The following is an 18,280-nucleotide window of genomic DNA, read 5'->3' on the forward strand; positions in this document are numbered from 1 at the left end:
GCGAGTTAGCCCTCTCTCTCTCTCGAACTCGCGATGTCGATGGTCAATTATAAAGAATAAAGACATGGCGAGTTAGCCCTCTCTCTCTCTCTCGAAATGGCGATGTCGATGGTCAATTATAAAGAATAAAGACATGGCGAGTTAGCCCTCTCTCTCTCTCGAACTCGCGATGTCGATGGTCAATTATAAAGAATAAAGACATGGCGAGTTAGCCCTCTCTCTCTCTCTCGAAATGGCGATGTCGATGGTCAATTATAAAGAATAAAGACATGGCGAGTTAGCCCTCTCTCTCTCTCGAACTCGCGATGTCGATCGTCAATTATAAAGAATAAAGACATGGCGAGTTAGCCCTCTCTCTCTCTCGCGATGTCGATCGTCAATTATAAAGAATAAAGACATGGCGAGTTAGCCCTCTCTCTCTCTCGAACTCGCGATGTCGATCGTCAATTATAAAGAATAAAGACATGGCGAGTTAGCTCTCTCTCTCCCTCTCTGCTTGCAATCAACGGCTGTTAGAATAAAATGAGACTGCCGGTAGCAAAATAGAACTTTTGATATATTTAGCGTTATTGTTGATTCAGAGCTCATACAATCAATTAATATGATGATATATTTAGCATGCTTAGATGAAAATGATAAGTTGAGACATCCTTTGCGCGTCGAGTACCGTACGGTACCGGTATGCCTTCCGACATATAAGCACGTTTTCTTGTCACTTTGTTACCATTTGCACAGTAGGTATTGTAACCAAACACATTTAATTTAATATATTTATCCTTACTATTGAAGTTGTTAGTATAAACAGCCACCTTTCCATCTCCCATTACAAGAAGAGCCTCCACACAGTTGCAGGCTAACCCGTTAACCGCCGTCGCATGGCGAGTGGTCCATGGCGAGTTAGCCCTCATGGCGAGTTAGCCTCCACCCCTTTGCCATTGCAAATTTTTGATGTTTAGTTTCATTCTTTTTGCGATGGCGGTAGGCTACCGCACTTCTGTACTTGCTTAAAAAGGGTTTAACTACACTACAGGTACCTATTTCATAACATTAGGCACCTGCCTTTCTCATGCATCTGAAACAAATAAGTGGTAAAACTAATACCATACCGGTATATGACATTGACTGGTAGGCCAAGGTCGCCTTCTTGGACCGGTAAGTCCACTCATTTGATAATGAATGGATAATACCAGTACCGGTACCGGTACCGGTATAGGCTATGACGTGGACAGGCAGGCACTATCAAAGTGTAGTCACTTTTTATAGTCACTTTGGGCACTATAGAGGTTGGACTGTCCGGATAACAGAGAGCTATTTTGATAACTAATATCCGGATATTATCTAATATCGAACAAGAGAGTCATGCTCAAATATATGGACACGTAGAGTAACATAATTTTGATAACGTCATAGCAAAAAAAATTAATAGCCTTCTGGAGAAAATTTTTATCTTCCACCACTGAAAATTTCAAAGCAATTGGTCCAGTATTCGAAGAGAAAAGCGATTTCTTCAAAACGTGTTGACGGAGACAAATAATAACAATAACAACTAAATTTTGAAACGATCGTTATGTCCACTACGTGTCCAATAATAATATAGCTTATGAATAGAATTTAAATATTTATCCCGAGGTAGGGGGAAAGCCGATGAGACGACTCAACCATATGGCGAACCACGGCCTCTTGTCGGGTTACCATACCATGTCGGGTATGGGATTAGTTAGTTATTAGTTTGATTTCGGAAGCACGGCACTGCTGAAGCACGACCAGCGGTTACGTGAACCACCCATTATGCCTATTAGTAATTTTATTATTTTTGTGAAGGGGCCGTTGACATAATAAGAACTTAATTTTAATATTTTTTGTTGAGTAGCGGTTGGCCACCCCAGGGAAGAGCATAATAACAACTTTTATTCACGCTCTTTTTATATTATTATGTTGATGACTGTATTTTTTGGTTGACGAAATAATAAGTATCTCTCTCTCCGCTATATTAAATGTATTTTTTATTGATTCGATGCTTGTATTTTGGTTGGCAAAATAAATATCTCTCTCTCTCTATGTTTTAGCCATTCGTAAAATGCTTTGATGAACTTCGCTGTCACATCACAGAGTACGCAAAACAAATCTGATTAGTATGTCAGGGCAACGACTGGTCAGAGCTATTATATAATGGCTCTTAGTATGTAGCAGAGAAATGCATTCGCTTCATCAAGTTACGGAAGGTTGGGATTATGAGCAAGGCTGTAAACGAATTCAGTTGAAAGGCTTTGAAGGGACTTAGAGGATGGGGAAGGGAGCTTTGTGCATGGGGCGGGCTGGATGACAGCGGTTTTGGTAATAACTATTTTTTTCTGTAGCTGCATTTATAAACGAATGGAAAACTGTGTGACCATAGCTTATTATCTTATATTTCATCAAAATCAGCAGAAATGCTACGTGTGCACAGTGGTGATATTCAGCCAGTTCGCACCGGTTCTATAGAACCGCCTCGGATTTTTATGAGATGAGCGAACCGGTTAGCATTACTGGATATTGTCAATGGATTTTTGCATCTTATTTGACTGCATTAGTATATATTTACGATTTGACACACCGATTTTTGAGATCAAATAGCTCACGAGTTTTTTTTTCAAAATGTGAAATGATCAAGTTCGCCCGTAACAGTTATACATTGTGTTAAGTAGATCATACACCTCCAGGTTTTTAAGTACATTATCAACGAGTATATAATATAAACAGCAATATAGACAATCCTCAACATCCGCAAAAATGTTGATGCTAATCTTGACATAATGATGCTTTCTCAACCATTATTTAAAAAAATACGACTTTTTGTAACAGAACCGGCTGAAAATCATGAATTTTGTGATGGAACCGGCTGACCAAAAATTTCGATCCCACCACTGCGTGTGCCCCCGGCGTGGTATCAGAATGAATAGAAAGGTAGGCCTACTATGAATATAAAAATAAAATAATAACATATATTTGCGTAGCAAAACGGCACACATGTCACATAAAAAACCTGTACATACCGAATCATGTACAAACACAATGAACTCTAGGGAGAATTTTGCTACTGTTTCGTTTCCAATACAGGATTGCAAATGAGGCATCAAAAAAGGTTTTGCAACACGTAGCTCTGCAGCTGCTCACAGCCGATTTATTTGTTTCTTTTTAGCTTAGACTAGAAGTAACTGGTTGAAAATTTGGACAGCAGATTAATTGCTCGATTACTTAGCGATGGGTACTCATCATCATTAGAGCTCAAGAATTGTGACAATGATTATTTTATAGCTCTGTACTGTAAAGTACGGGTTTCATCGGGTTCCTTATATCGATCACTCTGCAGTTGATCGCCCAAAACAAACAAAATGAATGTATATTACAATGATAAAGTCGTTGCTATCTCGGCACCTGACTCAAAATCCTGCTGTGCATCACCCGGGAGCGTCTCGTTACCACTTTCAGGTCGCAAATCGCAACAAGTTTATATCTCGCTGGGTGTCAAGGTGAAGCTCTGCAATACTGTTCTTGACAGTTTTCTGATTTTGAAAAAAACAATAGGCCTATTCATGACCATTTATTTGGATAATATTAATCAAGAAAAGCATGCTGAACGGAAAAAGCATTCATTCTGATTTCAGGTTTCTGAATCTTGCGAGATTGACGAAGCGCTTTCGCGATTATTGGGATCTAAAAAGCGAAATGTGTGAGTACTCGGCCAGTGGCGTATCTGGGGTGTGGCAGATGGGCGCTGTTTGGAAAGGGCGCAAAAACGGCAAAGTGTTTCAATAGTAAATTGTTTCAATAAAAAAAGGTCAAATTGGTAATAATTGAAACTCGTATTTTAACATAAATAATAACGTACAAGTATCTCAATTCAACAACAGTCGTTAAAAATTATTAGTAAACGATCAAGGGGGCGCATTTTTAAAATTTGCCATGGACGCCATATTAAGTAGATACGCCACTGTACTCGGCGCCAAGACGTCACCGGGCCATTATACCGCACTTATCAAACAGCAATATGACGGCGGAAGAGAAATTGCGTAATAAACCAACGTAACTTCGTCTTATTAATCAAGAAAAGCATGCAGAACAGAAAAAGCAAGCATGCTTATTTTCAGGTTTCTGAATCTTGCGAGACTTGACGGAACGTTTTCGCGATGAATAGGAACCAAAAGAGCGAAAGGTGTGATTACTCGGCGCCAGGACGTCGCCGGGCCATTAATAAACAGCAATATGAAGGCCGAAGATAAATTGCGTAATGAACAAACCTAACTTCGGCTTAAGTAAAGCGATTGAGACGGCAGAAAATTTCTCGCGGATCCGCAAAACACTTCCCGGACCGGCGGTTGGAAACCACTGGGTTACGGCTTCCTCCATCAACCCCATGCTTCCAAAAATAAACGGGGTTACTAATCTCATACCCGACATGGACTGGTAACCGGGCGAGAGGTCGTGGTTCGTCATATGACTAAGCAGACTTTCTTCTACCCCGTGATAATCTACTGCCCAATCACATGCGAACGCAAAGCAAAATTTCTGCGTCCCTGCGAAGCAAAGTGCCTATAAATACGTTGTTATAGTCACTTTTCTGCGAAGTAAGGTTGTGAATTTGGTAAGGTTTGTCTCATTGTGAATTTGGAGATTAGTGTTTTTTTTTCTGTTTGCAATCCTTCGCTATATTCACCAATGTTACATATCGTGTGTTTTACTTTGCTGATCTAAACGAAAATTTCACCTTATATCCCATCCATGATATTTCATAAGCAACTTTAACTCTCTCTTTTTCTATTTGATTACTACAGTATTATTAAATTCTCATATTTAAAGTATCCCAAATCACGTTATAAAATGTTGCATTCTTCATTTTTTTATTTCATAAGGCTAAAATGCCAAGCTTATATTGCATTCATGATACTTACTCTGTAAAATGATTTCATCTAATTTTACGTATTCGATTATGACTATTAAATGTTCACATTTAAATTGTCCCAAATCGTGTTATAAAATGTTACATTCTTCACTTTATAAAGTTAATATGCCAAGTTAATGGACCTTTCCCCGACCTTTGACCCTCGGAAAATTCTCCCTATACTTTACCATTGCAAAATTGTCAAGGCTATTTTAGGAGTGCTTTTGCGAGTTGGCGTCTGTAAAATGGGTTATGTGTTTTAAACCATCATTATGATTCATCGCATACAACAATCTGTTTTTTAAAAGTACCGGTAAAGAATTTCAGGCTAGTCTATCACAGCTATTTCTACACTAATTTTTATTACTGCAATTAAATTAAAACTCCTAGAAAGACAGAGTGATTATTGAATTATCTGATTTTTATTTAAGTTCCCAAAACACAACTGAAAACTGACGAATAGAGTTCAAAAACGCGAAAACGAGGTAATGTTTACAATCACGCTTGAAAATCTGTCTGAGTGAGAAAAGTGTCTGAGCGGATGCGAAAAGGGGGCATTGTTACGTCACTTTTTGCATATTGCTGATTGGTCAATGTCACGAAGTAAACAAGGAAGTCGATGCTCGGGGAAAGGTCCATAGCTCATTTCCCAAATAATTTGTATCTGAGTGCCTGAGCTTCAATCTATTTTTGAAATTTAATTGATAATGAAAAATGGTGATTACATGTAAATATTGTATATAGTAAACAAAAATGAGTGCTATTGATATATTGACATTGCATCTGTTATTTATTTTCATGCTTATTGAATTGGGTGGCAACTGACTTCGATGACCCCCCAAAGGTCGTATCGTTGATTCCCAGTCATATACCGAAAACATCTGTTTATTTGATATTTATATATGTATGTATATATTGTTTTCTTGGTTTGACAAAACGAAATAAACTCTCTCTCCCTCTCTAGGTAAATGAAAAGGGGTGCTGGCATCAGCCGAGACTCTCCGTTGATTCGTTGGAAACTTAATAAAATGGCCATGATAATCGTGCGAATCACGTGAGCAAAGGTACTGTAGTCTCAACCAAGCCGCGTTGTGCAAGTTTTGGTTCCTCAAGATATACCTGCGGCGACAGTCTGACAGAGGGAAGGGGTAATTTATTTCAAACCAATGTTTCGAAGAAGATGACAACATTTTTATTTATATATTTTATTACATGAACAGATATTTATTACAATACCGGTAATAATAGTGTAAAATATTCACTTGCTAATTGTTTTTTGTGTGTTCATAAAATGCCAACACGCCTCTGCACCCTGAAAAGATTTGCATTTCCAAACCGTTAGTACCCGTACCGGTATCGTAACTATGACTATTCGATTCGCTCCGTAGCTACTTGGCTCTTCACACAATTCAGGAATTGATTAACAGGAACGTTTCTTTCTACACCTACTGACCTAATTACTTCCAATTTTCAGTACGTTTCCGGTCAGCTGGTAGATGAGCATCTGTACGGTATGGGATAATCTAGCCATGGGTATTTTATTACCGAATCATTGGCATTCCCAAAAGAGTGCTAGCCTATAATTCGACAAATCGAATAACTGAATAATACAAAACTGAAAAAAATTTTATTCGAGGATTTGCATAATGCAATTGTCTTCAATCTTTGTACGTTTTTTATGTGTAATTACATGAATTATGGTTTGTATTAAAATGAACAGTTGTTGTGTTCGAATTTTTTATTTTCACAGGTTTGAATTTTTATTCCATTTCGCCCAAAACTAAGCAAGGCATAAATTCAAAATGGTGAAGATATTTGTTGGCCGACTGGTTGACTCTGTTACAAAAGAAAAACTGGAATCATTATTCTCCCCGTTTGGAGAAGTCTTGGATTGCGTAGTACTGAAAAATTTTGCTTTTGTGCATATGGCTGACAAGAAAGATGCAGAAAGAGCTATCGGGTGGGTCAAATACATGAAATATGTAGTCTACAGGGGTGCCGTGCCGAACCATAGCAAATATTTTCACTATTAACTCCAGGACTTTTTTGATCACTTAAAAAAAATTATCAATGCTCTTCTTTGTATAGAAGTTGCATGCACAGTTCCGATTTCAAGAATATCCTCCCATTGAAAGACATAAATATAACAGTGAGTGCAAACTCCTCCTTTACGAGACAATAAAAGTCCTACATATCGGCAAACCAGCTAAAAGAAAGCGCAATCTAAAACCTACAACAAAGAAATAATCCGATTTACCAAAAAAAAAATTTTTACAGTAGCATTCGAGAGTTTCAAGCAAAAAAAAGCTATTTTGGTTACATGGTGGTCACGATTAATTTAGACTAGCATGACTCAATCTGCCGTCATGCCAAATGTCGGGACATCTTTGAATTGGGGAACTGTGCCCTACCGATTGTATATTTTCCTAACAAAAGTATCCTTTTTAGTGAGCTTGACAAAAGTGATCTTGAAGGACAAGCAATTAATGTGGAAATATCTGTAACAAAAGTAGCGAGTGCTGCTAAACTGTTTGTTGGGAATTTGGCAGAAGGTACCAAGTCTAGTGAGGTTAGTATTATGAGTTGTTTGTCAATTCAAAACACAATTTTCAAAAATATTCTAAGCCACAGACTGGGGTGGTTTATTAACCAACTTGAGATTGAGACAAATTTACAGTCAACTGCAATACCGTAATTGATATTTGGAAAATTGAAGGAGAGGTGTTGTGAGTTTGGCCACTCAGTCTAACACTTGCCACATACCTCCCACAAAATTTACTCAGAAACGGCTAAAAATGGCAAATGATTCAAGTCACCCACTTTCGAGATGAAAGAAGTAGGAGAGATAATAAGCTGGGACATGGCACGCGGTTGGAGTAATATATTTTTGAACCATCTTCCAAGTTTCGTCTCACTGTGCTTAAAAGAGGGGGTTTCTCAGCTTCTTTTATATTTTTCTACCTATGCAGTGTCTGAAATCTTGTTTTATATGTATGTATAGGCCCTATACAAATAATGTATGCTGTCATAATGAATATTATACTACTTTCAGCTGCACAAGCTCTTTCAAAAACATGGAACTGTCATTGAATGTGAAGTTATTAAGAATTTTGCGTTTGTACATATGTCGAGGGAGTCACAAGCTCGTGAAGCAATTAGTGAACTAAATGACTATGAGCTGAATGGGAATAAAATTCGTGTTCAAATGGCAAGACAAAAAGGGGGAGGAGGTGGTGTTTTTTTTTATTTACCTTTTAAATTTTTTTACGTCAACCATCTGATTTGAATTTTTTACTCTTTTCAGAAAGATCTGGTGGCAGAGGAGGCCGTGGTGATGGTTATAGGGGTTCTCAGGGTTATGGCCATGGAGGAAGATATAATCCTTACGGATATGATAGTTATGACATGCCCAGGTTAGTATTAAGGTCCTTGAAATGTAAATTGTTTCATTTGTGTAATTGTTATTTATTTGCGCCAAAAATTTTCTCAAGGCTGTTAAAAATAATGAGCTATATTAATCCAGGTCAAGAAATTATCCGCCTGTAGATCGGATGCCGCTTGATGGCGGAATGCGTCGTGATGCCGCATTTGGGGCTAGGCGTGGGGGTCCATCCTACATGCGCTTACTGAGACAGCGTGCTATGCTCGCCCGCCGCCTAATGGAACAACGAGAATATGGGGATGGATATAGTGGAATGGGTAGTCGTTCTGGCGCTTACAGAGACTATGCCGACGATTTGTCTGCTTTTGACGATGGTCTTGGTTCGCTTGATAGTTATGGTGGTGGTGCTTCTGCATATGGATCTTATTACTAGCGAACTGTTTGTCAAATTTCTGAACTTGAAGATATCTGCGATTGCGCAAGACTGTTATTTCGTGACTTTGTCTGCGAATGCGCTTTAATCTTGAATACGACATTGCAATTCTTGAAGCTGACGCAATCAGCTGTGTATCCATTGTCAATATGAAGTGAAAATGAAGCGAGTGAAACATGTACCATGCGTTGCAGTTGTGATAGCGTCTTATTTTGATTTAATGCTTAATTATTTTGTATTCTTCGATTTTATCCAAGAGACAGACATGCAAACTTGCTGAATACTTACTCCCATGTTTAAATTTGTTTTTATAGTAAATGTACCAATCAATGGAGAATTTTCGTCCCAGATTTAGTTAAACTAAAAGTCATTTAAACTTTAATAATATTTATACAACCAGCATGTCTAATTACACTGGTTTTGGATAGGCTTTAGGAATATCAAAACAAACTTTGTGTTGGAAACCGACAAGGTATACAGGCTGCAAAATTTTCTTTTACAATTTTACATGCATTCATCTTCATAGAAAAGCTATGCCATGCCTGTGTACATTTATGGTCACACTTAGGGTCCATCTAATTATGATTGCGTCAGTTATTCTTTCCATTTTAATTTTTTATTTGGAGTTTGGATATGCTGTCTATTCCTGGTGTAAATTATTGAAAATCTTGTGTTGTGTGCATCAGCAAAGACCACTTTTATCCAAGTAACTGTACTGTAGTATGGTATGACCAATAAAATTCATGTTTCGTTTGTGTTTAATAATAAAACAACAGTGTAGCATTGCTTTTTTGTACGAGTTTGTTGAGGTATTGCAGCAGCAGCTTTTCATGATCATGTATGTGGATATTTCAAGATCAATCTTGGTGTATAGTGGTAACTTCTGGTATTTTTCAATTCCCGGAATTCATTGAAATATGATCTTTTCCACAAAAACTTTGTCTAAACCAGAGAATCCTAAGAACTGCTAAATGTCTTGTATGGGGCAATACTCGTTCAGATTCAGCCGGAAGTGCCTTGACTGAATCCATAAGCCTATACTCGGCGTGCTACTGCTTCTGGTATCAGTGTACGAAATAATGTAGTCCCCATCACACCATGTGAGGTTTTTAATGTTTGTTTTGGAAGTATTTTCGCAGTATGGTGCACACAAATGATTTACATCTTTAAAATCGTCCTTTCGCTACGAAAGATTCGAGCGGGTCTTTTTGCGGAAGTATACAAAAAGTTGATGCTCAGGAAAACATTTGGTGCGCTTCGATTATGTCGTGGGGTTGAGGATTAAAAAATATGAAAGAGTACGCATATGCTCTCAAAGATCAGCATTTCTATCTGTTGCGCAGAAGTGGGAATCTAAGAGCAGCGCAGAAATTTTGACAAGAGAGATTTGCCTACCTGCATCAGTGAATTTTCTTTCGGCGAAAAGTCCCATGTGTTTCACGTGTTGCTTTGTTCTGCTACCAATCAGTCCTGTATCACCAACAACTCTCTGATCTAGTAGCAGAAACGCGCAAAGCAGGTGTCGAGTCGTGCAGAAATACGCACCGTGGAGATCGAGGGCGAGGTATGATGTAACAAACTTATATCTATGTAGTAAGTAGAAAACTGAGTGCAATTTGAAAATAATTCAAGACCAGAGTTGAATTGCGCTGAAGCCAAACTTCGACTATTCCCAAGAATATTCGAACCGAAGTTCTGTGGGGAGTCGCATGTGATGATAAATACTATTTTAGTGACCCGGATAAGTAAGTAATATTTATTTATCGCCATGTAAACATTTAAGGACACATTTAAAAGCAGAAACAAAACATTGTTTTCGCGGGTGAAGGGAGTCACAGGAAACCTCAAACGGTTATCCATCTGTGGCACTATATCTTTTTTTTTAAAGGTCCACGTTGTAAATTCATAACAGTTTTGTTAAAATAAATAAATGATGAAAAAATAATAATCATAAAACATAGTTACATATAATAAACAAATATATTCGTAAACATCATTCAGTATTATCCAGCCATTCATATTATTCCATTGTTGATTCCAGATAAAGTTTCCCATGTTTATCAGTAAATATACATTAATTTATATGTTTTTAATTTATAGCAGAAAAATAAAAATTTATACAATTAGTCATAGATTCTTACAAATTATGTCTAGTTCTTTTATAAAACTAGGATTATGTCTAAGTTGTTCTATATTTTTCCTTGCTAAAAGGGATTTTCTAATTCTTGTTATGACATTATTTACACTTGGATTAACATTTTCAAAAATTACTGCATTACGTTCTAACCATATTTTATATCTTGCAGTACATAGAAGAAGTATGACTGCATTACGTTCAACTAATGATAAATGTGAAAAACACTGATTATTTAGTTCTAGTAAAATACATGTTTTATAAATATTTTTTAACTCGCAATTGTTTATTTTTAATACGAGAGAAAAAACATAATCATATACATTTTGTGTAAATGCACAGTTCCAAAATAAATGAGATATAAATTCTGGTTCTTGAGAACAAAGTACACATAAATCATTTCTGGTAATATGTTTAATCCTTAGTTTAACTTTAACTGAAAGAATGTCCCACATAAGTTTATAATTGAAAGTTTTCATATTATTAGCCAATATTTTACAATGTATGTTTGAACAAGCTCCTTCCAAACTACCATCTCTAAGAAACACCATTCTGTCACCCCTCTTCAAATTATCAACTACTTTATTATAAATTATTCGATGTTTCCCTTGTTCTAAATCAGTTCCAGCAATGTTATATTGCCGAAAGAAAGTAATAATGGCTCCATAATATCTATTGGGGAAAAAGGTATGTGATACACTATTATTTACAGGTATTTCAAAAATAACACTCAGTTGTTGCCCTATGTTATATTCAATGAAATTATATACGGATTGTCTACAGTGTTCAATATTAGCATTAATTCTATCACAGTAATATTCATAAGAAGTCGTGACATAAAGGCACATTGTAAAAAGAGGAATATTAATTATATCATATCCTCCTAATATTTTGTTTTTACATAATGTATCAATTCTTAAGGTATTTCCACCATTAAATACAAACTTTTCAATAATATCATTAATTTGTTTTCCTATATACAACGGGATAGGGAATATTCTTGCACAGTATAAGAAAACAGGTAAAATTTTAAGTTTGATCAATAGACATTTTCCATCGAGCGATAAAGGAATGTCCTTCAGTTCACATATTACAGTCCTTACATTATCCATACAGTCTTCCCAGTTGTTATTGCTTGTATCAGAGTTTGAAAACACTACTCCGAGTACATTCAAACTTTGTACAACATGGAGATTTGAAAAAAAAATTGGATTAGTCCATTTTCCTATTTTTAAAAGTTTTGTTTTTCCAATATTCAACTTCATGCCAGTTGCTAGCTCAAATCTGTTTATTAAATTCAGAGTATAATAAATTGAAGTTTTGTTTCTTACAGTCAGGGTGATATCATCAGCGTAACTTAGATGCTTTATTTCTTGATTGTGTGGGATCATAATTCCGTTGATACTTTTATGGGCATTTATTGCAATGAGCAAGGGTTCAATTGCTATTATGAACGTATATAAGCTTAGTGGATCACCTTGGCGAACTCCTCTTTCTAATGTAACTGCTTGACTTAAATATCCATTTATCAACACCCGAGTTTCTGATTCGGTATACAAAGTTCGAAGTATATTTATAAATTTTTCTTTGAATCCAAATTTATGTAGTACACAAAATAGATATTCCAGGTCCACGCTGTCAAAGGCTTTGTTTAAATCCAATGAAAGCAGAGGAGATTCTCCAAATTTGTTTTCCTCCTGTATACATATATCTCTCAATAAGATGAGTGTATCTGATATTCTCCTTCCTGGAACAGCGGTTTGATGTTTATCTATTATTTCAGGTAGTAGTCGTTTTAGTCTATTCGCTAGTAATTTTGTAAGTATCTTATAGTCGGTGTTCAGCAATGATATAGGTCTGTAATTTTTTATTTGATCCATCTCACCTTTCTTATGAATTAGTGTTGTATATCCATTTTTCATATCTTTTGTAATGAGGTCTTTTACATACACTTCTTCTAAAACTTCAGAAAAATCATTTCCAATTATATTCCAACATTTTATATAAAATTCGACACTTATGCCGTCTGGTCCCGGAGTTTTGTCTTTTTTGAAAAATTTGATTGTTTCTTGAACTTCCGCAAAGATAATCGGTCTCTGTAATGTTTCTGCATCATCCTCTTTTAGTTATAATGAATCTGGAATACCTTCCACAAAATCTTTTTGAGTTTTCATGTTGTTATTTTGTTTTTTGTATAGTTTCTGGTAGAATTCTTTAACTATTGCCATCTTTTCCAGCAATTTTTCTTGTACCACATCTTCTGTGTTTCTTAATTTTTTAATGTAACATTCTTCATGTTTTTTTCTCAATTTTTTAAAGAATGCCTTGTTACATTTTTCATACGTGTCATAGAAATGGGCCAAATTTTGAAATCTAATTTTACTATTCTTCTGCTTTTGTTTTTTTAGTACTTCTCTTTTTGTTTTATTGAATAAAGTTAGAACTTTTTCTCCTCTGTCTAATCTTTCGTTTAGTTCTTCCATCTGTTTCATTTCTTTGCGATATTGTGCTTTTTCATCTTTTGCTTGTTTAACAGAATGTTTGATAGTTGAATCTTTTATTTTTTTCTTTATTTCTGTCCATCATTGAGTCTTTGTATTAAATTATACTTTCAATGTGCACCAATTATTCCATTTATGTTTAAGTTCTTCAATATATATTTCACTATTATAAACTGATACATTGTTTTTCCAGAATTCGCTCCCTTTTTCTTCCAAGTTGGTGTAAACTTCAATATCAACCGAATACATATCATGATCAGAAATATAAGTTGGACAACAGTATAAATTTGATACTGAACACAAGTTTTGCGAGCAGTAGATACGATCTAACCTTGCTTGTACGGTGTTGTTTCGCCATGTGTAAAAAGTATTGTTATCTGGAAAATATTCCACAGAATCTATCAAATTAAAGGTGTCTATAAGTTCATTTAACGCCTCAGAAATGTATTCCTTTTTAGCTCGTTTGGTGCTTTCCGATCTATCACGGTCACGGTCAACATCATGAACACAGTTCATGTCACCTCCCAAAATAACAGGATACTGTGAATGTATGAATCTGTAGCTGTTGTTATAAAAGTTTTCTTGTGTTATAATGCTTGTTCTGCAGGGGGCATAAATATTAACAAAATGAATTATTTCTCCATGGATGTTTATATTAGCAGTCACTACTTTTCCATTATTGTCAAAAGAAATATTACTAAATGAAAAATTGTTCAGTTTTGATTTAATTAATATAGCGACACCCCTATAGTTTGAGTTCCCGCTATTCCATAAACTTGTATCCCATTTCCACTTCCGGCGCCATTTTAATGCAACGTCTGGGGTGCAGTGCGTTTCTTGTAAAAATATCACATCTGCTTTTTGCTTGGTTAATCCATGAAAAACATCTTTTCGTTTTTGGTTGTCTCTTATTCCATTTACATTAATTGTTAATATTGTTAAATACAGCACCATTATATGTGTTTTTTTATTTCTTATTTGTTCTTTGATTTGGTAATATGAGAAGAATTACAAGTGTTATTCGCTCATACTCTGAAGATATTCATTTGCCTCTTTTATGGTCATAGTTCTTTGTTTTCTCCCCGTTTTTTTCTTTCTTGGTGGTGATCTTTCATTTGAATCAGTGTTAGTAGATATTTTTTGTGTTAGATTTTCTTGCTGTTGTTTGTCTCGTCCCAAAACATATAATATAGTTTTCTCTGATGAATTAGATTTGCTTGTCGAATTCTCAGAGTGCATCTGTTTTTCATTCCCTTTTCCATTAATTTCATTATCTTCACTGATGTCTGAGATGTTGCCAAACATTTCAGGTTGTAAACTTGATACAGTTATACATTCTTCTGCATTTGCTGGTGTGCTTTGTTTTGGGCTAGCATTTTTTACTGGTTCTATATCAATAGTTTCTTTTTCTTGTCTGGGTGTAGTTTCTTTTTCTTGTCTGGGTGCTAATATGGTTTCGTCATCTCTTACATTTTCTGGACTTGTTAATTTTTGTCCTGTATCTTTGTATTTTACAAATTTTGGAATGAATTCCTCACATGCATTCTTCAAATGACCAGTTTTGCCACAAATGCGACAAGTTGGTTTTTGTCCCCAATATTTAACGAAAAGAGAATGTCCCTTTATTTTGACATAACTCTTGATGGGTTTTTCCATAATATCATCTTTTCTTATAAAAAATCTACGAATACCATTTTTTATGTTGAACCTGTCTTTTAATGGGAGAACTTCTCCTATTTTTCCATGGTTGTTTTCAAAGTGTTCTTTTATTTCAATTTCCTTCAATGGGATTGGTACATGATGTATAAAAACAGCAACATTTCCGGGAACATAAAGCCTATGTAGTAGTAGGTTTTCTGCCCCTATTCTTTTCATCTCCCACAATTTCTTATCGACATCTATCGCAGTTGTTCTGGTTTTGTATGTATATCAACTGTGGTTTTAGATGTCATCAAGAATCCATCCACTGATTCAAACACAATACCAACTTTTCTGAATAAATCCCATACATCTTCTCTTCTAACAATCTTGTCATCACCAAATTTCAAGGCCATACATTTAGACCTATCTAAAGTGGATCTTTCTTCTTCATCTTTTTTCCGAGCATTTCTCAGTTTGTCAGAATAAAGCGACATCTTCAGATATTACTTTATAAGTTGTTGATTAGTCTAGTCCAGGCCTGCACAACTCAAATTACCACGAGGGCCGCAAGCATAAATTTGAAGGCTCGGCGGGCCGCAAACTTTGCCACATACATATTTCACAAAATGAACTACAAATCGAAATAATATTGTAAAACAGTTAAACTTAATGAAACACTTTCATTACTGGGGGGGCTTAAAATTATGAAGAATCTTATTTTCCTGAGTAAAGACAAGGTACAGTATTTTTGCATATGAGATGGCAAATATGTATTGAGTGGTTCAACTACCTTGAAAATCCACCCTTCATTTTCAATATTTCTTCGACTGTTAAATTACATTTTTCTACAAAATCTGCTCCAATTTTTTGAAATTTAACAGTAAACAGCAAAATCTTTTGTGCGAGAATTTCTGCACCATTCATAAATGAAGGAATTGTTTTTAAGTTTTAAATTTGAAAAAGAAACTACAGTTTCATAAACTGCTAGTAAAAAATAGTGGAATTATCAATAGGTAGCTAATATGCACTAATGGGTGTGAGATTGTGCCGATATTGTTTTAAGCGTGATTCAGTTTGAACACTGAGATATCTAAATCAGGGTTTTCCAAACTTGGGGCGAGAAACAGTTAAACTTAATGAAACACTTTCATTACTGGGGGGGCTTAAAATTATGAAGAATCTTATTTTCCTGAGTAAAGACAAGGTACAGTATTTTTGCATATGAGATGGCAAATATGTATTGAGTGGTTCAACTACCTTGAAAACCCACCCTTCATTTTCAATATTTCTTCGACTGTTAAATTACATTTTTCTACAAAATCTGCTCCAATTTTTTGAAATTTAACAGTAAACAGCAAAATCTTTTGTGCGAGAATTCCTGCACCATTCATAAATGAAGGAATTGTTTTTAAGTTCTAAATTTGAAAAAGAAACTACTGTTTCATAAACTGCTAGTAAAAAATAGTGGAATTATCAATAGGTAGCTAATATGCACTAATGGGTGTGAGATTGTACCGATATTGTTTTAAGCGTGATTCAGTTTGAACACTGAGATATCTAAATCAGAGTTTTCCAAACTTGGGGCGAGAGGTCGAGCAACAAATTTTAAGGGTCGCGAAGGGCACACCAATTTCACACAAAGTTCGATATTTATTGAAACTAGTGCAAAACATAAACCTCCCGATTTCGAATATGATCGGCGTAGCGGCTCGCTTGCATAAATAACAATGCCGGCTTTGATTGTTAGACCCGAGAAGTGGCGTGTTTCCAAATCAACCGCGGGCCGCACAGAAGTATCTGGCGGGCCGCATGTGGCCCGCGGGCCGCATGTTGTGCAGGCCTGGTCTAGTCTAACGTTGTTTATTATTTTATATAATATCTTATAATATAATATCTGTGACACTATATCAGGGATGGCGAACCACTGACCCGCGGAACTAAAATATAAATGTTTGCAGACGTCTCGAAACTCACATTTGAAGAATGATTTGCTGTCACCAGATGGGGTTTTGGCGTGGAAACACATCTAGAGGGAATTTATGAATATATGTCTAAAAAAAACATTTGAAACAGCCATGTAAACTAACAGACCAACATGTTTAACTCAATAGCCTGATAAATTGCTACAACACCGTTTCGGTATTACCAATGTCACGGAAGTAAACAAGAAATTCGATGTTCCGGACAAAACGTCGCATAAAACTGAGGATCAACATAGCACACGAGAGGGCGCCGTAGAGAGAGTAGGGTCGAATGTTTGCTCGTTTAAAGTTTGAGTTTCACATTCACCTGTGTTAACTTTTCATCGTCATTTTGTTTTTGTTAGACTAGACAGGGCGCGTTTTCTGCAAGACCGAGAAGATTGCTGGGGTCTGGTATAGTTTAGTACCACATGCACTTCTAGTTGGCCTGGCTCAACAATTTTTGCATATGTCAATCCTAACCCTCACCTGACTACGTCACCCAAAAAGTACCGGTACGTCATTTCGACGTCACAGTGGCGTAATAATGACCACCAAAGTACAGAAGTATGCGAATGGTCGTCCAAAACGCGCAGACGAGCACCCGAAATCGAGCAAGCTACGGTATCTCTCTTGTTTTCTCGTCACAACGATCACGATAGGAGAGAGATCGCTGGCTTTAGCGAGTTCGTTATCGGCGGCGCAGATGTCATTTCAGGCGATCGTAATTATACTTTTGCAAGACCTATGACGTGATGGCGACGTCGTAGTGACGTAATTTTTGGATGGCATAGTCAGGTGGGGGTTAGGAATAACATATGCAAAATTCGTTATGCTACGCCCACTGTAAGTACCTGTGGTACTAAACTATACTGGACTCGATTGCTGAGTTCTTCATCGCCGTAGGGCAGTATGATGAGAATGACAGTCTACCGTATGGTACCGGTACCTATCGTTTATTTACTGCAATTTTGGATTTGGATTTACATATTTATCCCGGGGGAGAGGAAAGCCGATAAGACGGCTTAATCGTATGGTGAACCACGGCCTCTTGTCCGGTTACCAGTCCAGGTCGGGTATGGGATTAGTTAGCCAGTTATTTGTTTTCGAAAGCTTGGACTTCCCGACAATGATGCAATCACAGACGAGAGAACTGGGTTGATTTTAATAAAACAACTTTGTTTTTTTTATATTTGTATTTTTATATCTTTTAATTTGTGGTGTGTCAAGTTCAAGAAGGAGAACCATTTTTTCCCAATTACTAAGCTGTTTTTATATGTTACTTACAACCTAGGTAAGTCAAATCCTTA

The 18,280-nt window shown here is 36.2% G+C and overlaps 1 protein-coding gene across 1 annotated transcript; it reads left to right on the plus strand.

The window, feature by feature from the left end:
• The first annotated feature begins 6,668 nt into the window (after positions 1-6,668).
• LOC120336428 (RNA-binding protein 4.1-like) lies at positions 6,669-9,519 on the plus strand. The gene is made up of 5 exons (XM_039404108.2): positions 6,669-6,878; positions 7,367-7,487; positions 7,971-8,148; positions 8,223-8,331; positions 8,442-9,519. The coding sequence occupies exons 1-5, from the start codon at positions 6,721-6,723 to the stop codon at positions 8,731-8,733; spliced, it is 858 nt and encodes a 285-aa protein (XP_039260042.2). The 5' UTR covers positions 6,669-6,720; the 3' UTR covers positions 8,734-9,519.
• Positions 9,520-18,280: the final 8,761 nt, after the last annotated feature.

The sequence above is a fragment of the Styela clava genome, chromosome 2 (assembly GCF_964204865.1).
Source record: "Styela clava chromosome 2, kaStyClav1.hap1.2, whole genome shotgun sequence".
Classification (NCBI taxonomy): Eukaryota; Metazoa; Chordata; class Ascidiacea; order Stolidobranchia; family Styelidae; genus Styela; species Styela clava.

Bases quoted from the DNA above. Each gene is read 5' to 3' on its own strand.
- LOC120336428 (XM_039404108.2), top strand. From the start codon at position 6,721: ATGGTGAAGATATTTGTTGGCCGACTGGTTGACTCTGTTACAAAAGAA. The intron at 6,879-7,366 runs GTGGGTCAAATA...TATCCTTTTTAG, and splicing joins GATGCAGAAAGAGCTATCGG to TGAGCTTGACAAAAGTGATC. The intron at 8,149-8,222 runs GTGGTGTTTTTT...TACTCTTTTCAG, and splicing joins AAGACAAAAAGGGGGAGGAG to AAAGATCTGGTGGCAGAGGA.